The sequence below is a fragment of the Alligator mississippiensis genome, chromosome 14, assembly GCF_030867095.1.
Source record: "Alligator mississippiensis isolate rAllMis1 chromosome 14, rAllMis1, whole genome shotgun sequence".
NCBI lineage: Eukaryota > Metazoa > Chordata > Crocodylia > Alligatoridae > Alligator > Alligator mississippiensis.
The window spans coordinates 14,259,532-14,276,207 of NC_081837.1; the positions used below are offsets into that span (position 1 = coordinate 14,259,532).

The 16,676-nt window shown below is 46.6% G+C and overlaps 2 protein-coding genes across 4 annotated transcripts in view; one reads left to right on the top strand and one right to left on the bottom strand.

Moving 5' to 3' along the window:
• LOC102573351 (protein spinster homolog 3) overlaps positions 1–1,153 on the bottom strand; it is a 69,766-nt gene extending 68,613 nt beyond the window's left edge. Inside the window, exon 1 of one of the 2 annotated variants that reach the window (XM_019493397.2) lies at positions 970–1,153. The gene's annotated coding sequence lies outside the window, so the exon portion shown is untranslated. Of the gene's footprint in view, positions 1–14; positions 107–969 lie in introns of those variants that run through there. The other variant, XM_019493395.2, reaches the window with a different exon arrangement.
• Positions 293–16,676, top strand: part of UBE2G1 (ubiquitin conjugating enzyme E2 G1) — a 42,863-nt gene continuing 26,479 nt past the window's right edge. For both annotated transcript variants that reach the window (XM_059717317.1, XM_059717318.1), the window contains exon 1: positions 293–717. In XM_059717317.1, the coding sequence (XP_059573300.1) occupies positions 396–717 (322 nt within the window). In that variant the 5' untranslated portion in view covers positions 293–395. The remainder of the gene's footprint in view (positions 718–16,676) is intronic.

The window sequence follows — 16,676 nt, forward strand, 5'->3', positions numbered from 1 at the left end:
AGCCCCGCACTCACCCCTCCCCCTCGAGGGGCCACGTGCCAGGCTGCAGCTGCCACCCTCCTGCTTCCCAGCATGCCCCGCGCTCCCCACCTCGTGCTCACGACTCCCAGAATGCACCTGGCCCGGGACCCTCTTAAAGGGCCAGCGCGCCCCATCCGGGCGGTACCTGCGCTGTCCCGGGCCAGGCCTGGGCGCGCTTGTGGGAACGGGCGGCGACGGCAGCTTCGCACCGCTCGGGGCCACGTGCCGTGCTAAGCCGAGGGAGGGGGGGGTCTCTTCCAACTTCCCCTCCTATCAAACGGGTGCCGCCACTGCCGCCGCTTTCCCCGCGGGCCCGGGCCTAGGGCTGACCTTCCCAAAATGGCGGCGGAGAGGGCCGACGGGCCCTCCCCAAGATGGCGGCGCGGCCGGGCCGGGAGCTTGTAGTGCGCGTGCGCGCCGGGGCCCGGAGTGCAGTGAAATTCCGGGCGGGCGGGGGGAGGCGGCGGCGGCGCGGGGGAGACTCGGCGCGACGGGCAGGAGCCCGGCAGGCACCCGCGGGCTGCGGCGGCCGGACGGGCGGAGTGGGGACAGAGCCGGGGGGGGGCGCTCGCGCGGGGCTCGCCGCCGCCGCCTCGCTCGGTCGTAGCAGCCGCCGCCGCCCGGACTCCGCACCGGGCGCAAGGGGGAGAATGACGGAGCTCCAGTCCGCGCTGCTACTGCGGAGGCAACTCGCAGGTAGCCGGGCCGAGGGGGGGGGCGCCGGACCAGGCCGGGGCGGGCGGGCGCGCGGCGGGTGGGGGAGGGGCGCGGAGGGAAGTAGGGCATGGGGGGAGGGGCAGCGCGGTGGGGGAGGGGCGGGCCGGGGTTCCCCCCCGCGGGGGGGCGGTGACTGGGCGGCCCGGGCCCCGCGGGGTCTTTGTTCGGGCCTCGATCGGCTGCTCCCCAGCGCCGGCCCCGTCCCCTCCCTTTGTCCGCGGCCGCCCGGACCTGGCTCGGCCCGTCCCGGCCGCGGGGCGAGCATGCGCGGCCGCACAAAGCCGCGGCTCCGCGTCGCTCCTGCCAGATCTGAGAGAGACCCCGGGGGGCTCCTTCCGCGGCCCTGCGGCCTCGCCCCGCCGCCCTCCGCCCCGAGCCGAGCGGGGGGCCTCGGGGCTGCGAAGGTGTCAGGCGAGGCTCGTCGCCTCCCCCTTCCTCGCAGCCCGGAGGAGGAGGGCCGGGCTCCGGCCCACGTGTGTCAGGAGCCTGCGTGGAGGGGCGGGCACGGTGGGGCCACCTCCAGGGCGCTGTAGCCAGGAAGGTGGCGCGACACAGTCCCCGGGGGGCTCGGCTGCTTTCCGCCTCTAAAATAACTCCGCTCCGGAGTTGTCTTTCACCGAAAAGCGGACCGAGTCACTGCAGCTGGTGGCTTTGGGAGTGAAACCTCTCTCTCCTCTCATAGGAAACGGCAGGTGTGTATGAGCCCCCGTCTTCGGCGGTGGCGACGTGTCGTGCCTGTTGCTTAGGAGGAGTTGGGTGCCGGCAGCGCCGGGGTGCGTGATTTAACGCGTCGCTGCCGCAGAAACTTACTCTGCCGATGCTATCATCAAGGTCCCTGCATGCTCAAGTGCTGTCAGTTATAACGGGTATAGATATGGCCCCGAATCCTGTGGCTGCTAAATGGGCCCTTTCTAAAGGAGCCATGTGAGTAAATAAGCTGCTCAGTACAGCTTTTGGGGTTATGGAGTTGAACTAGTTTAAACGCTCAGTCGGCCAAAGACGCAAATAGACCACTTTCACGGCTTTATCTCGTAGACGCGACGTTCGGTAATTGCAGCATAAACATATTAGGCTGGATAATTCCTCCACTTCTTGTTTCTATTTGCTGGCATTTCTCCATAGCAAAATGAACAAAGTACCCTGTGATCAAAACAAAACTTGGCTATGTGTCTTGTAACTATTCAGAGTTACGAGACCAAAGAGCGAGACGTATTGCTGTTGAAGACAGTGGTGTCTTCTGAGGTTTTGTCTTGTTTTAATTAGAAGAAATAAATCATGGTTGTTTGCTTGAAGGAGTGGTAACAACGCTTCTGTATCCCTGCCATATTCCTGTTTCAAATCCAGATGGGCAACTTTACACTAACTCTTTCATTCAAGGAGTTTGAGTAAACTTGGAGGGTGGGTATCTGAGTATAGAAGTTGAATTATTTATAGTGGCTTGTTAACCTGTTGATCATCGGATGGATGTATACTTCTGCTTTAGACTGTATTTCTAATACTAAGATTTCATGTGCTAGGAGTTATGTTAGTTGGGCAACTGTAAGAACATAACAGAGTTGCCAACACGGGTTACTGCTCCCTCAGCACTTGGGAGATGGCCTGCCTAATGTCCGTGCTACATGCACTCATTTGACATGGGCCAACCCGTATTGTCAATGTGTCCGACATAGTTGGCAATTCTGTATGTGGATTTCCAGTGCAAGATCCTATAGTGCTACAGGGGAAGGTGTCTTTGGAGTATTCAGAGTTCCTGCTTGAAGACTGTCTCGTGTTATAACATGGACAGACTTTCTAACTGAATGACTACTACAGATGTCAATGCTCATCTTACTCGTGGCAGGACACTTGAACTCAATGCTGAGACTGAGCTTCATGGTAGGTCAGGTCTTCCTCCTTCACTGCTGGTTGTCTTCCAAGTCTCATCTGGGCCAGTGTATTTCACCCACAATACTAGTTCTCTTTCAAAACAAAATAATTAATATTCCAGTGTTCCTGTATCTTGTGAGACATTGGATAACGGTAGATGTGCCTTTGGATAGCATAGGATGGAATTCGGCTAGTTTTTGACACGATCAAAGTTTTTATAATTGCTTTGGGTTATACACTTACCTATCACAGTAGTAGTACTTGAGCATAAGAGGTCAGTCAGAGCTGACAGTGTGAGCAAGACATCCATCCCACTCCTAGATAAGGAATCTGAGAAGCAAAATGGTGAAGCAGTTGATGTTCATGAGATTAGATAGCGGGGGGAGGGAAACAAGGTGGAGGTTCTCAGGACTTCAGCAAAATGACATGGGGAGGAGAGCAAGGGCACAGTACGAGCACTATAATTTCCTTTTAATCTGTCTTCCGCTCTTCTCTCTTTCTTTATGCCGTTGGTAAAGGATTTTGGACTTGCATTTGTGGCGAAGTACTATAAACTTGCATTCAACTTCCATGCAAGTTCTGGAGTTGCATGTATCCAAGGATGACTTGTGGTCCAGGATGCAGTTACCTCCTACAGCAAAGTTCTAGCTTGTTAAGCCCTCTTTTTCACCAACAAGAAGTGAGAAGTTGGATTTTTTTCGAAAAACTTGAATTTGATTTGGCTTTGCCTGCCTTTTTCCCCTCCTCCAGATGAGCACATCAAGGGAAGCTTCTTGCTAGAGCAAGTTTGAGTTCTCTTAATTAGATGACTAGCACCACAGCAATAGTTAAATGAACTAATATGCTGCACTTCAACTAAGGTTTTCAAATTATCCAGTTTGATTTTTCCTTACTGTAAGAAAAGTAACTTGCTGAAGATGACTGTTCTCTACCAGGGTCACAAAATAGCTTCCTTCCTAAATACAGCAATTTGCATAGAGTTCATTTAACTTTGGTAATAAATTCCTTTGCCCGAGATGTTTAGGCAATATTCAGCTGTGCTATCAAGAAACTAGGGTACAACTATACGTGTTGCAATCTTACTTGAAGCTATTAGATATGGTTGTACCAATATTTAATCTTAGAACTAACATAGTGAAGGAACTTGGGTGATATTTAGGTGCTTTTCTTTTAATGTAGGCTTAGGTCTGTTCTATCATTGTTCTCTAGTCTCCCTTCCAGTGAAGTGAAGGTCTAGGTCCCTTCATGAAGTTAGTCCAAGAGTTGTCACTTGCTGTAGAGGCTAAAAGGGCACAGTTTCCATGGAATGGGAGCAGAAATTCTATACAAATAGCCTTGGGGATCTCGAGTACCTTCCTCTCCTGACGTTTTAGTGCTAACTAGCTTAATCACTATTTTCATTTTTCTTTTCTTTAATTTGGTGTACAATTGAGAGTCCAATAAGAGGATTAAACATTGTTTCACAAGAAGAAACGCTAGTAAGTAATTTTTGTATAGGAGAGCTATATGTTAATCAAGTGAAACTGACATTTTCCATTGTCTGAGATTTGCTACAGCCATTGCAAAGCAGCAGAACTTCATGTATACAATCTCTAAGATAGTGGGGGCCAACCTTTTTAGCGGGCATGCCACAAATTTCCCCCCCCCCCCTTGCTTTTTCCCAGAGTGCTACTCTGATCTTTTCCTGGTCTGCTGCTGTGCTTGTGTGTCCTGCCCTGTGAACCCTGCCTGATCTGATACTGTGCCTTGTCCCCTGCCAGATCTGCCACTGTACTGCCCTGTCCTCTCTCCACTGAGGTGCATGCCATGCCAATACTACTTGCAGCACCTGTGCTGCAGTCTGGCTATCCTTGCTCCAAACAAAGCTGTCTGTAATGGTGTAATGGCAAGCAGAAAGCAACTTCTCAAGTACTGCTGTGACTTGCATAGCAATTTTTGGCAAAAAGATCTGACAGCAGTACACTTGACAAGCAAGTCAGTATTTATTTACAACTTCACACTTTTTTTTTTTAATTATTATTCAGAGGGACTTGTCAAGCTTAATACTTCCACATCACTCAATGCCAGCATACACTTGCTTCTAAAAAGGTACCTTCCATATTTTGGCCAAGCTTCCTCTACTTTGTTAGCTCTTAAGATGCTCCTAAATCAGGGTTGCTCAATCCCTGGCTTACAGGCCACATATGACCTCTGTCATCCAGTCTGTAGGGCTCCCCGTGGATCCAAAAATTTTACAGCATTTATTTCAGCTCCCCTACTGCCAAACTTTTGGACCTATGGTGATCCCTGCAGGTCAGATAGCGTAGTTCTGTGCCCTGGATCACGTGTGCAGGGCTTAATCCTTGGGCCATTCATCTCACCTGTGGGGGCCAGAAAGTTGCTCCCCACCATCTTAATTTTTATCATGTAAACTTTGTTCTATCCTACTGCATACAAATTTATCTTATGAGTAGGATGCCTTTCTTGTGGGGTTGGCTAGACAGAAGTAACTAACTTCTAGATGTTAGCATTTTAGTTTGATTTAGCAAAAAGTTAGGGATGTGAATGTTGCACACCCATATCCTAAGTAGGGTGCGTTACCCAGACATAAGCAAAGGGGTCATATTGTATTATACAGTGTAATGCTATTGTTTAACAAATCTCTTAATTTGGGAGGGCAAGCCTTTATTCTAGTGAGACAGGCGGAGTTGTCATTCAAACCTTGGTTAGTAACTATGAACACAAGCACTCTCAGACTTGGTTTCTTTGAAAAAGAAATGCTGACCATCTTGCCCTGAGCAGCAGTTTGGGGAATTCTGAATTCTGAACCCAGAGACAGGTAAGGTAACAAAAACAGGATGCGAATGGTGAGCTAAACAAATTAGATGGGCTTGTTCACTTAAATGTTCTTTTCTGTCCAGCAAATCCCTTTTTCTGAAATCCAACCTACTTAACAGTCACTCAATAGAGAAGAGGAAGGTATCTGGTCAGATGGTAACATTCCATTCTTTTCTGGTTAGGTGACTGACTCTCATCTCTTTTCCACCCTAATTTGGGTGTAGTTATAGCTTTCTTCTAGGTTGTATCTAAACTACAAGTTCTAGACTTCCTATCTCCTTTGATAGGGGACTGACTCGATCTATAAAAGAGGGTAACAATATTTTCACATGCCGGACCCTGGATGTAGGGGAGGGTGGGGCATGGACTTGTGGACCATTGGGGTAGTTACCAGGAATAACCCCAGACTAGAAGAATCGTGGTGTGCTACTATCAAACAGATTTTTACCTCTGCCTGCCCCTCCCCCTAATCCCCCTCCCAACAAGTTATTTCCATTATAAGGAAATGTCCTGATATGTGAATATCTAGTTAGTTGATATGGATGGGGACTCCACTTCTAATGCTGGTGAAATAGCCAGTGTCTATGGGGGTAGGGATGGGGGAGAGGAGGAAGGACTTCTGCATTTTTAATTTGACCAATTTATCTTGGCAACTGAATAGGAGGGGCAGAGTATCATAGTAAAGATTAGAAAAAGTCTTCAGAAGTAAGTATTTGGTCTAACTTTAGACAATATTGCTTTTGCTTGCGTTGGTTTCTTCAAATGACAAATGTCAATGTCTTTTTAAGATCTCAGAGAGATGCTGTGTAGGCGCTCATTCTCTTTCCTTTCAAAGCTGCAGTTTTAAATATCTCAAGCTCGGTTTTCTAAATCAAACTTAACTCTCGGGGAATACTAGCTTTCTGGCTGACTATTCTTCATAGATAGCTGCTTCCAACTATGGTCTCTTGATCTACACTGGGCTGGTCAGTCTGCCAAAGTGCCACAAGTGGCATGGACAGCTTTTGTGGCACCTGACAGATCGGAGTGGGGGCAGAGAAGTTTGACAGAGAAAGGGGATCAGTGTGTCACCTTGAGGGTGCTGGGCTAACTTGTGGCATGCTTGCCGAAGTTTGATCCCCACTGATCTAAATGAAGTACTCTAGCAGACTAGAGTTTTGACCTGGCTATCAGTTCAAGACTTTCAGGCATGTCTTAGCTTTTGTTTTTACTAAAGTAGTTAACTTAAGATGTAGATATGTAATGTATGCTGGAGTATCTGGATCTAAGCCAGTCACTGCCCACATCAAGAATCAAGCAGTGTTGAAGTGGAACTGTAAGGCTTTCTCTTTTTGTTTAATATTTTAGACGAGTAGATTAATAGAATAATAATCTTTTTAAAGCACGAAAACTGGAGGCCTGGCAAGGATAGCCAGGCTGCTGAAGGTAGGAAGCATTTCCACCCCCTCATTCCCCAAGTATCTTACGGGGGGGACGACACACTGTCTGCATAAGAAATACATGGTGACACAGCCTAAGTAACCGTACTTGAGCTCAAATTACAAGACCACCTAATCTTATCCTTTCCAGCAGCCTTCCACACACCAGCTCTGATTCCACGGAGGGGTACCCCTGAGCTAATAGTAGCAATTTATACATTTCACTGATGGGGTGTGTATGTCAGATTCATCTTGGCAAGAACTAGTTAGATATATCTAAAGCCAGGCACTTGGAGTTCATTCTAATAAGTGTAAGCCTTTCTGGATAGCTTAATTATTTTGCTGCTGCTGCTTCCCACTGTAGCACTGATCAGGTATCCAGGCGCTGTTTAGAATTAATGGGGGGGGAGGGGCGCGTTAAATCTGAAAGAAATTTAAATTTATTCTTGAGGCACAACCATACCTCCTAGATGTCAACTGAACAACTGCTTATGCTGGTCTTTTAAAATACTGGGAAAAGTAATTCACGTTTTCTGAATATGAAGTATTGCCTCTTTACAGGAAATAGCCTGACTAGCCAGTTTTAAGTCTAGCTGCAGTGACTCATGTGTAAGGCTGACAAGTAATATTCTGAAGCATCTCTTGGAGAAAACGAACTCGTCTCTAGAGCAGTTCTGAGTAACAATGCATCCCGGAACTGTGAATAACAGGTTTCGGTATCCTATTAGTAACAAAAGAAAACAAACTGGAAAAGTGCCTCTGAATTACTCAACTTCTCATGCACAATGTGGTAAATGAATGTCATGGGTATTCTGGGGCTCCTGGCAGAGTGCTAGGATGTTAACATCTCCATATGGCCCTTCTGTCAGCTTCTCCCTTCTGATGGGAGGATTCCCTGGAATGTTTGCTTGTAGAACAGCATCCACCAATGCCAGATACAGTTTTGGTACTTTAAAAACCAATCAGTTCTACCACTCATAACAAAAATGTGCTATGGCTGCTCACTAAAAGTGTTCTGGATAGTATGAAATGGTAGGCAAGAAAACTAAGTTTTGCTGTTTCTAAGGAGGTGATCTTGTCACCCCTTGAATCTGCCTTCTGAAGTAAGCCACAATTTACAGCATTATGCCCTTTACCCTCGAGGATAAATGACTTGAAACAGAAGTTGACCTCTAAGGTGTGGTAATGCCTAGTAACCTTCTGGAAGTGAAGTGATGGTATGATATGTGAATGTCTTCTCTTTCTGGGGAAGAGTGGCTATCTTCAAAATATGCCCACATGAAGGCTGGTGTGGAAGGGATTCTCACACTTACGATTAGACCAACTCATTTGGAAATTTAAGAGCAGGGGACATGCATCAATTTCTGTACCTGCTCAAAAATGGAGGTAGCTTGGGACTTGTAACTAACTGGTGACCAGAACTTCTTGCAGAAGCCAAGGAAATTTTAAAGGATAGTGGCCCTGTGCTGCTACTTCCACTTCCTGGTGCTTAAGTATGACAAATGGATTAACCAGTGCATGAAGGGTGGCAAGAGATGTTGTGACGGCTAATCTAGCTGTCAAAATAATATCTATACCACAGTTGGATTAGGGAAAATATTACTAGTTGTATACAAGCATTTCAGTGCTGTACATGATGCAGGTAAAACTTAAGGTACCAAAACCTGGATTTGATTAAGTCTTAACTTGTGCTACAGCTGTTTACTGAATTACTGTACTTGGTTAATGTTACTTCTCATTTAATTGGACATTAGACACTAGATACCACTTCTCTACTGCTTTTAACATGACTGATATCTATTGATGCCAGCCTAAAGGCTGACCTGAAGCAGTATAGAGATGTGCTGTTACTGGAAAGCAGGTCATCCTGTTTTTACAACGCCTTGAAAAAAGGCTGGTTGGCTTGGTGTGTAGTCTGCGCTGCAGGTCAGTCCTGCTTGGATTCTTTTTTGGAGGTGGGGGCATACCTGTAGTAGTGCTGCAGGCATGGGTGCACCATCTCCAGACCAGTCATGTCATACAGTGCCTGCCACAGCCCTTTTCCTTTTTTTTCTGTGAATGGAGTAGGTATTTCATAGGCTTTACTTATGAATCTGGGACAAGCGAATGGCCAAGTGAAATGGCTGATCTGGTACAAAAGTTCCTGTTTCCAACAGCAAACTTGTTGCAGGAAGCTTTTTCTGACACAAATCATAATCTGTGTAGATCTGAGATTCTTCCCCCCCAAAGGCACTGAGGGGTAAAGTGAGCCACTGGCTCCTTGGTAGCCCAGCTAGCAAGCTGTCAGGTGTCCTTACAAGGGACCAGGATCCAGGCAGACCCACCAGCTTTGCTGCCAAGCCCTAAGGGAGCTGGGGCTGCCTGTGAGCTGGGAACATTAAAGGGCTGCTGGTGCTGGGACTCCCAGTTCACAGGCTGCTCCAGGCCAGCAATTGCTCAGTGTTGGGGACCTTCCCCTGCCCCTTCTCCCTCCCCCACACTGCCCCGTTGGTAAAGAATGCACCTTTGTGGCACAGTTGCATGTGGTCATGCATGCTGTGGTATTATGTAGCACATATCCATAGCAAGGCAAAAAACATCTGTCAGATCCGAGAGAATTTACAGTCTGGCTTGCTTTTAACCTAACACATTTTACAGGGGAAATGCCCTGTTCTAGCTTGACTGAAGTCTTAACTCATTTCCAATATAGGTGTGACTTGTTGACCTGGATAAAACAAACTCTTCCTGCACACATCCCAGAATAGAGTTCTTTCAGGCTTCCTTGTAGAGAACGTCATAGAGGATGCTTGAGCAGTGAAGGTATTTGGCTATTAGTGGTTCAATAATAGTCATTAAATTGGTTTGCTCTTGCATCAATGCTGAATTGAATAACACTGATGTAACATCCAAGGTTCATTCACCCTCAGGTCTGCCAACATCATAGATGCCACCTGCTTACAGTGCCCCTCTGCTGTCTTTTAGATAGATAGGGCAATCCCTGTGTGTAAGAATGAATGAACACCCATCTAACTTTGTCTCCAAAAAATAAAAAAAACCTGTAAGTGCCTGTGGCAGAACACTAACTTCCCTGGATGTTCCTTGGCTGACTTCAGTAGCTGTTCTTCAACAAGGAACCTTTTTAAGAACAGACTTGAATGGGAAATGCAGAACAAGAAATCATCTACAGATTGGTTGTTGAGCATGATTTTTTTTTAAATGCAGACTATATGGAGTCTTTTTATCCTATTACCTGGATTAACTTTTTGTGACATTCTTCCCTCTTTTTTTTTTTTTCCCCCGCCCCCCCCCCCCCCTTGGTTTATTTTGCTCATTTGCTTCTCCAAGCACTGTCCCCCTCCTTTTGATGTCCCCCACCCACTTGCCTCTTCCCCTGTCCCTTTCGTGTTCAGATCACTGCATTTTTATACACTGCTCTGTATATGTCCTTTAACAGTATCTGAGGTGAACTCCAGCTCGTGAAAGAGTATGCTCAGATACATGCATCAGACTTTGTCTATTAGATGCAAATAGACCCTGCTTTCTATTTATTGTTGAATCCAACTACTTTTTTCTCTCCATACATTTTAATGGGCTGAATTTATTATTTTTTAAGCTTGTTAGTTGAATCTAAAATAAGGTGCATTTTGTATAGAAAACATCTGCTTTATTCAGGGTTGTTTCGGGTTGGTCACAACTTGGTTCTCTTTCCCACCCCCTGCCCCCTTTGCTCCCCACCAAGATGTCCATTTAGCGTGAGCTTGCTTATTCAGAGGCATTTAGATTTCATAGATGTTAGGGTTGGAAGGGGCCTTGCAAGATCATTGGGTCCAGCCCCCTGCCCCAGGGGCAGGAAGTCAGCAGGGGTCAGATCCTTCTCTCCTCCTCCCCCCCCCCCCCCCCCCCCCCCCCCAATAAGCATCCAAACGTTTGTTAAAGCTATCCAGAGTAGGTGCTTGCACCAGTTCTTGGTGGGGGGGTTTATTCCAGACTCAGGAGACTTGGATGATAAAGAAGTTCTTCCTTGCATCCAGTCTAAAACGGTCTTCCTGCAGTTTGTGACCATTAGACCTTGTCTTCCCTTGGGGTGCCCTGGTGAACAGATGTTCTCCCAGTTCCTGATCCACACCCCTTATATACTCCTAAGGACCATCCCCAGGTGTTGGGTGAAAAGACTGAGTTCTTCACTCATGATTTCCATGCAATTCCACTTCTGTGGAGGGAGCTGCAGTTTTCTGTTGTCAAAATGAAAGGCTCTATGACTAGCGGTCCTGTTCTGTTCTTAACTTTTGCAGAAGTCTTCCAGCTTTCAGCACTGCCAAGTCCTCCCAAGCCAATTAGGAAGGCATATTGATGACTTTATTGGTGGTAGGCATATTCCTGGTTACTGTGCAAGTCAGGCACTGTTCACTATGACTCCTTTTAACAATCTGAATTGTCTCCAGCATTCAGTTGTCTCACGAGAGTTGCTGTAGCAATTTGGGTAAACTGGATTCTCCAGCAATTTTCGGAGTGACCGCTGAAAGATGAGGAAAACTTCATCCAACTAATCAATAGTCGGTCGCGCTAACATTGCTGTAGTAGCTAGTAATGGAGCCTGGACAAACTCTATAATTTGTCTTCCCTCGCAGAAGGCGTTTCTCTGCATTCCACCTGTTTTATGTGGAGAATTTTACATGGAGTTTGTAAGAGCAATTGCAGTACTACATTAACTGAAGTGTTCACATATCAAATAAGGAAAGCTCTGTGTTATGTTTTATTCTTATGACTGCTAAATGGAGTGGAGGAATCAGTTTGGCAGAGACTAAATGATGTGCCCTTATTCATGTGGCATGTCATTGTTAGACGCTACTAAGATGCTCGCTGAAAACACAGTTTTTGTGAGCTATGGCTCTTATGTAAGGTATTTTAATGCACTTGGATTTCCCCTGCAAGTCACCTGCTGTGTGCCATAGTTGTGGATGTGGATCAATTTATGCTGATACATACAATCCATTATTATCTGGGGCTTTCTGGAGAAAGTGAGGACGTCTGAAATGCAGAGCATTGTACAAACTTGGATTACATGCCAAAAGTATGTTGTGACTCTAAAACTTACGGTCTCTTCAAAAACATCACAAAAACTATTGAGCGGGACTATACATTTCTTCTGTAGCAGAGCAGTGTTTTATGTCCATTCATCTTCTGTAACTTCCAGGTGGTAATATGGTACAACTTTCAAAATTAAAAATTCCTAAAAATGGAACAAGGGTAGAAGTTGAAAGCTTTGGCAGGAAAATAAACTGCTTCATCCAAATACTGACCAGTCAAACCATTTTTGTATCTCATGAATAATCCAACTCTTGTGGATTTACCCCCCTCCCCACTTCTTAATCCCACCAATACTATCCTTCCCCCAAATAGTGGCACCCCAGGCTTAAAAAAAAATGAAACTGGTAGCAATAACTGGATTGTAACTGATCAGGCTGTAAAGATCTTTGTCCCAGTTCAGGACAAATGAATAACTTGGTTGTATTTAACTTACGCGTGTGTGGCTTTGTTGGTTTTGTTAAACTTTTAGATTTCAGTTGTACTTTTGTTATATTGTATGGGGCTGTGGTAAGAATCTCACTAAGCTGCTGAAAACTCCTTCACGGTAAATGTATTTCAGCAAATCTAAAAACGCTTCCAAGATGCTTTGAAACCAACAATCTCTGTCCCCTACTACACAAAACACCATCAGTTATGCACCTTTCATTGTGCATCTGTCTAGGCTTAGTGTTGCTAGGAAAAACTGTATAAAACTGACTACCCAAGTTGTGCTTCTGAAGCTACTGCTGGCAAAAGGGTTTATGTACTTGTGCATGATTGGAATATTAAAGCCCTGAGAGTGTGACATAAAAGGTATTAAATAATGTTTATAAGGCTTGAGTCTATCCATGTTCAACCCAGTAGCATTTGTCGTAGTCTTTTGGCTGCCTATAGACTTACAGGATTTGTTGCACAGTGCCCAAAAAAATTCAGATTGTCTATCAACAATCGTTTTGTGTAACAACATTGTAATGTTCGTTGGTTGTTTTCTGGTAATAATCTGTCTCTGCTCTTTGGTAGCTGACTTGAAAGAACCCATATCGTTCTATCCAAGCTCAGGTCTTGTTAAATCTTTTAACAAGTGGCGGAGCTGGCAACAGCAGGTTGCCAGGGGTATAGATGAGCTTTGTGACGTATTGAAGCCTGGGCAAGCGAAGTAAACCTAGTAAACTGTTTTTCAACTGTGGATGGTACAGAAGAGATGGGAGTGTGCTAGGGAGGGTAGGGAGGGATGACTTTCTTCATACAAGCAAGTCATTTACAGCCATGTCCATGAGTTTCAAACTTATACTTCTGTCCAGTTTGAATTTGCAGTTGCTGACCAAAATTTCAATAATCCAAAATAATATGAAAAACCTAGGAACCAGCTACAACACTTGATTGCAAATACTTGCAGCTTTTTTTTATTGGAAACCTATTTATTTTAAATAGCTTTAACTTTTACAATCTTCCTTAGGGGTGCTACACACGGAGGCAAGTGTCCAAGCCAGCTGATCCTCCAAATCTGAAGACTGAATCAGGAGTGGTTGCCAAGTCAGTTGATAGGGGCCACTGCTCCAAAAAGTTATTTTTATCATGGCAGACTTCCTTCCATCTCTCCAAAATGGGCATTAGTCATAAGAAATAACGTACTTCAAAGTTAAAATTACTATGAGGCTTACTTTGGCCCCTGTTGCCCATGTTCTTAACAGGCTGCAAAGTGATAGAAGTGGAAGACATGTCCAGTATACCGGACTGGACTAGATGAATGCGGCTTGTGCTAAACCAGTACAGGAGAAAGATGGACAGCATACAATTCTCTGGAAACCCCTCTGTCCTAATAGGAAGCTGTTTAATTGTATCCAGTTAAGTCCAGTATTGTCAGAACAGGGGACCAGCCTGTAATGGGTATGGGGAAACAAATAATATGGAGGAACTCGTTTCTCCCCTGCACCCCTCCCCCCCCCAAAAAAAAACAAAACCAAAAAAAAAACGTTGATGGCTTCTAGTGGGCTGCATTGCAGGAGCATAGTGTCAAACAAGTATAACCACACAACTAGTCCTAATCGGGGATCCTGGTTTTCTCTCTTTGCAATTAAAAAATAAATAAATAAAAATTATGATAACCCGAAAAATCTGCAATCTTAAAATGGAAGGTCCTGCAGCCCCCCTGCACAGCCCAGGATGGGAAGTTGGAAGAGCCAGGGCTGTGCTCTGTGAAGCCCGGCGCTGGGCCTGGGCTGTGCCCAGTGCCAGTCCCAGGCAGGAACAGCAGCCTCCTGTCATCCAGCACAGATCTGGGGGCCTGCACCCCCTTGAGGAGTGCGATATAGCCCTCTTGGGGGTGCAGGCCCCCAGATCTGTGCGCCAGATGACGGGAGGCTGCCGCTGCTGCCTGGAGCCAACAGCAGCATCAGTCTTCCCTGGCGCTGGGTGCAGGCTGTGCCCAGTGCTGGTCCCAGGCAGCAGCAGTAGCCTCCTGTCATCTAGTGTAGGTCCAAGGGGCTGCACTCCAGGGAGGAGTCCAGCACAGCCCTCCCTGGGGCATGGGCCCCAGATCTGCTTGCAGGATGACGACAGGCTGCCACTGCCAGCAAGTGTCAAGAGTTTTGCTTTTAGCAGTTTGAGGCACGGTTTCTGAGAAACCTCTGCGCTTAGCTCCTTAAAAATAAGTAGGGTTCATGCCCTCAGAAGGGGCTACCATCCCTGCAATTTTCATCTCAATCGGGCAAGAAATGACAAGGTTTTAGACATTTTCCTGATTTCCCCATTATAGCCTATGGGCGAAACAGCAAAACCATTTTAACAACACAGGACAGTGCTTCAAAATAGTGAAACGGAAGTCAAAACGGTGTTTTGCACAGCTCTATTGTTTCCCTTGCTGCCGTGCAGGCAGGGGATGCATCCTCAGGGCAGCACCGAACTCACAACTGCAAGGAGATCCCCGCACAGCTCTGCTGTTCCCTGCAGTGCCAGGTCACATCCATTGGGCTATGGAGGCAGCCTGCCCTGCCCCTGCCCTGTGCTCAGATCTGGGGGGCATGGGTCCCCCCTATCCCCTGGGAGTGTGAGGTGTTGGGACGCTCCCCCACCCTCCCAGCCCCAAGATCCACTCATTACCAGGCTGGGCCACGGCAGTCCCAGCCCTGCCTAATGCCCTCTCTCCCTATGGGGGCCTCAATCTTCCCGTACCTGTGGGAGCTGCTGTCTAGGCTGCTTGGCAGCCAAGTGCACATGGTGCTCACTGCCATCCTCCCGCTCCCTTCCAGCCTCTTGCAGGCTGGAACTCTGCTAGCCTGTGGAGAGCTCTTTGCAAAACTGCAAAAACTACAGGTTTCTCCACTAAAATGAGAAACCCATGTTTTCCTCTGGCAAGTGGGGGAAATCTGGGTTTTTTCCTCCTTTTTCCCCATGGGAAATGGAAAACCCGGATCCCTAGTCATAATTATGGCACTAGAAGCAAAAGCTCTCCATGACTGGAGCAGTCCTCTGTCCCCATTTTCCCTTCTGTTGGAGAGGGTGGGGAGGGGTCTTTGAAGCCTGAGCAGCGACTTGCGGGATGGAAGGAAACATAGCTGCAGGTTGAGGGCAAATAAATTCCCAGTATACCATACAACCAATCTGAAATCAAAATGCAAATAGCATGACTTTCTAGAGCAGGGGTGGGCAAAATGTGACCCATGGGCCAGATGTGGCCCACCAGGCTATTCCATCTGGCCCGTGGGGCCCCTGAAAAATTGAGAAAATTAATATTGATCTGCCCCTGGCTGCCTGTCATGCGGCCCTTGATGGCTTGCCGAAACTCAGTAAGCGGCCCTCCGCCCAAAATAATTGCCCGCCCCTGTTCTAGAGAGGAAATGTAGAAGCAGGTTGAGTGAGGCTTCCAGCAGCTTTCTCTCTAGGATGAAGCTGCTATTTCTTATACTCCTACTCTTCAGGTAGTAGAATGATGGAAACTGGCAGGGCCTGCAACAAGTTGTCAGCCATCACTTTTTTTCCACTGCCCTGGTGTTGGGGTGCATAGACAAAGGAAAACTAAACTCTGATCTTTTCTTGACCTCAAGCAAAATATAGCTGTCATAATCAAAACTGTGTGCACCAATAGAAACAGTTGTAATATGGGATGTTTCACCAGTAGCCATAGCTGCACTGTAGCTTCATTGGGCAGGTGGCCATAATTCAGGGTGGCTTGTTTTGCTGGGGGTTTTTGGGGGGGGGGGTGGCATTTGCTTCTACATGTAACTTGCTGAAACTGTACAAGACTCTGAAATTTTTTTTTGCATTAGGCAGAGTAAATGGCAGTCTTCAGCGAGAGTGCTACAGAAATGTTCATGTGCAATAGCCGACTGAGTGAAATGGCAAGTTGAAAAGTTTAGATGCCATACATAGCTGCTGCATTTAGCCATGGGGCTGTTTCTGCTTAGTCATTTTGTTGATGCTGCTGCTTTGCTTTTGGATTTGTACAAAGACTATATTGGCAGGAGGGAGGGAACACTGGTAGTTTGGTGTGAATCGGATTAAACAGGGAACTGTAGCTGTGGCTCATGTTCTTTTTATATAGTTTTCTTTCTGGGTGACTTCACAGAAATGCAGTACAAACAAGTCCTTTTTTAACTCTCTGCCACAGGCTACAACACTTGCAACCCAGGCAAGTTGCACCTTAAATCAAGTACATTGACCATGAGCATAACTAAAGTCTTTCCAGACAATGTTTTGTGGGCTTTTTTGCTTTTATTTTAATTGCTACCAAAAAACCTGTGGCCAAGGAGGTTGCAAGCTAATGAGTTGGGTGTTTTTTGTTTTTCGTTTCTC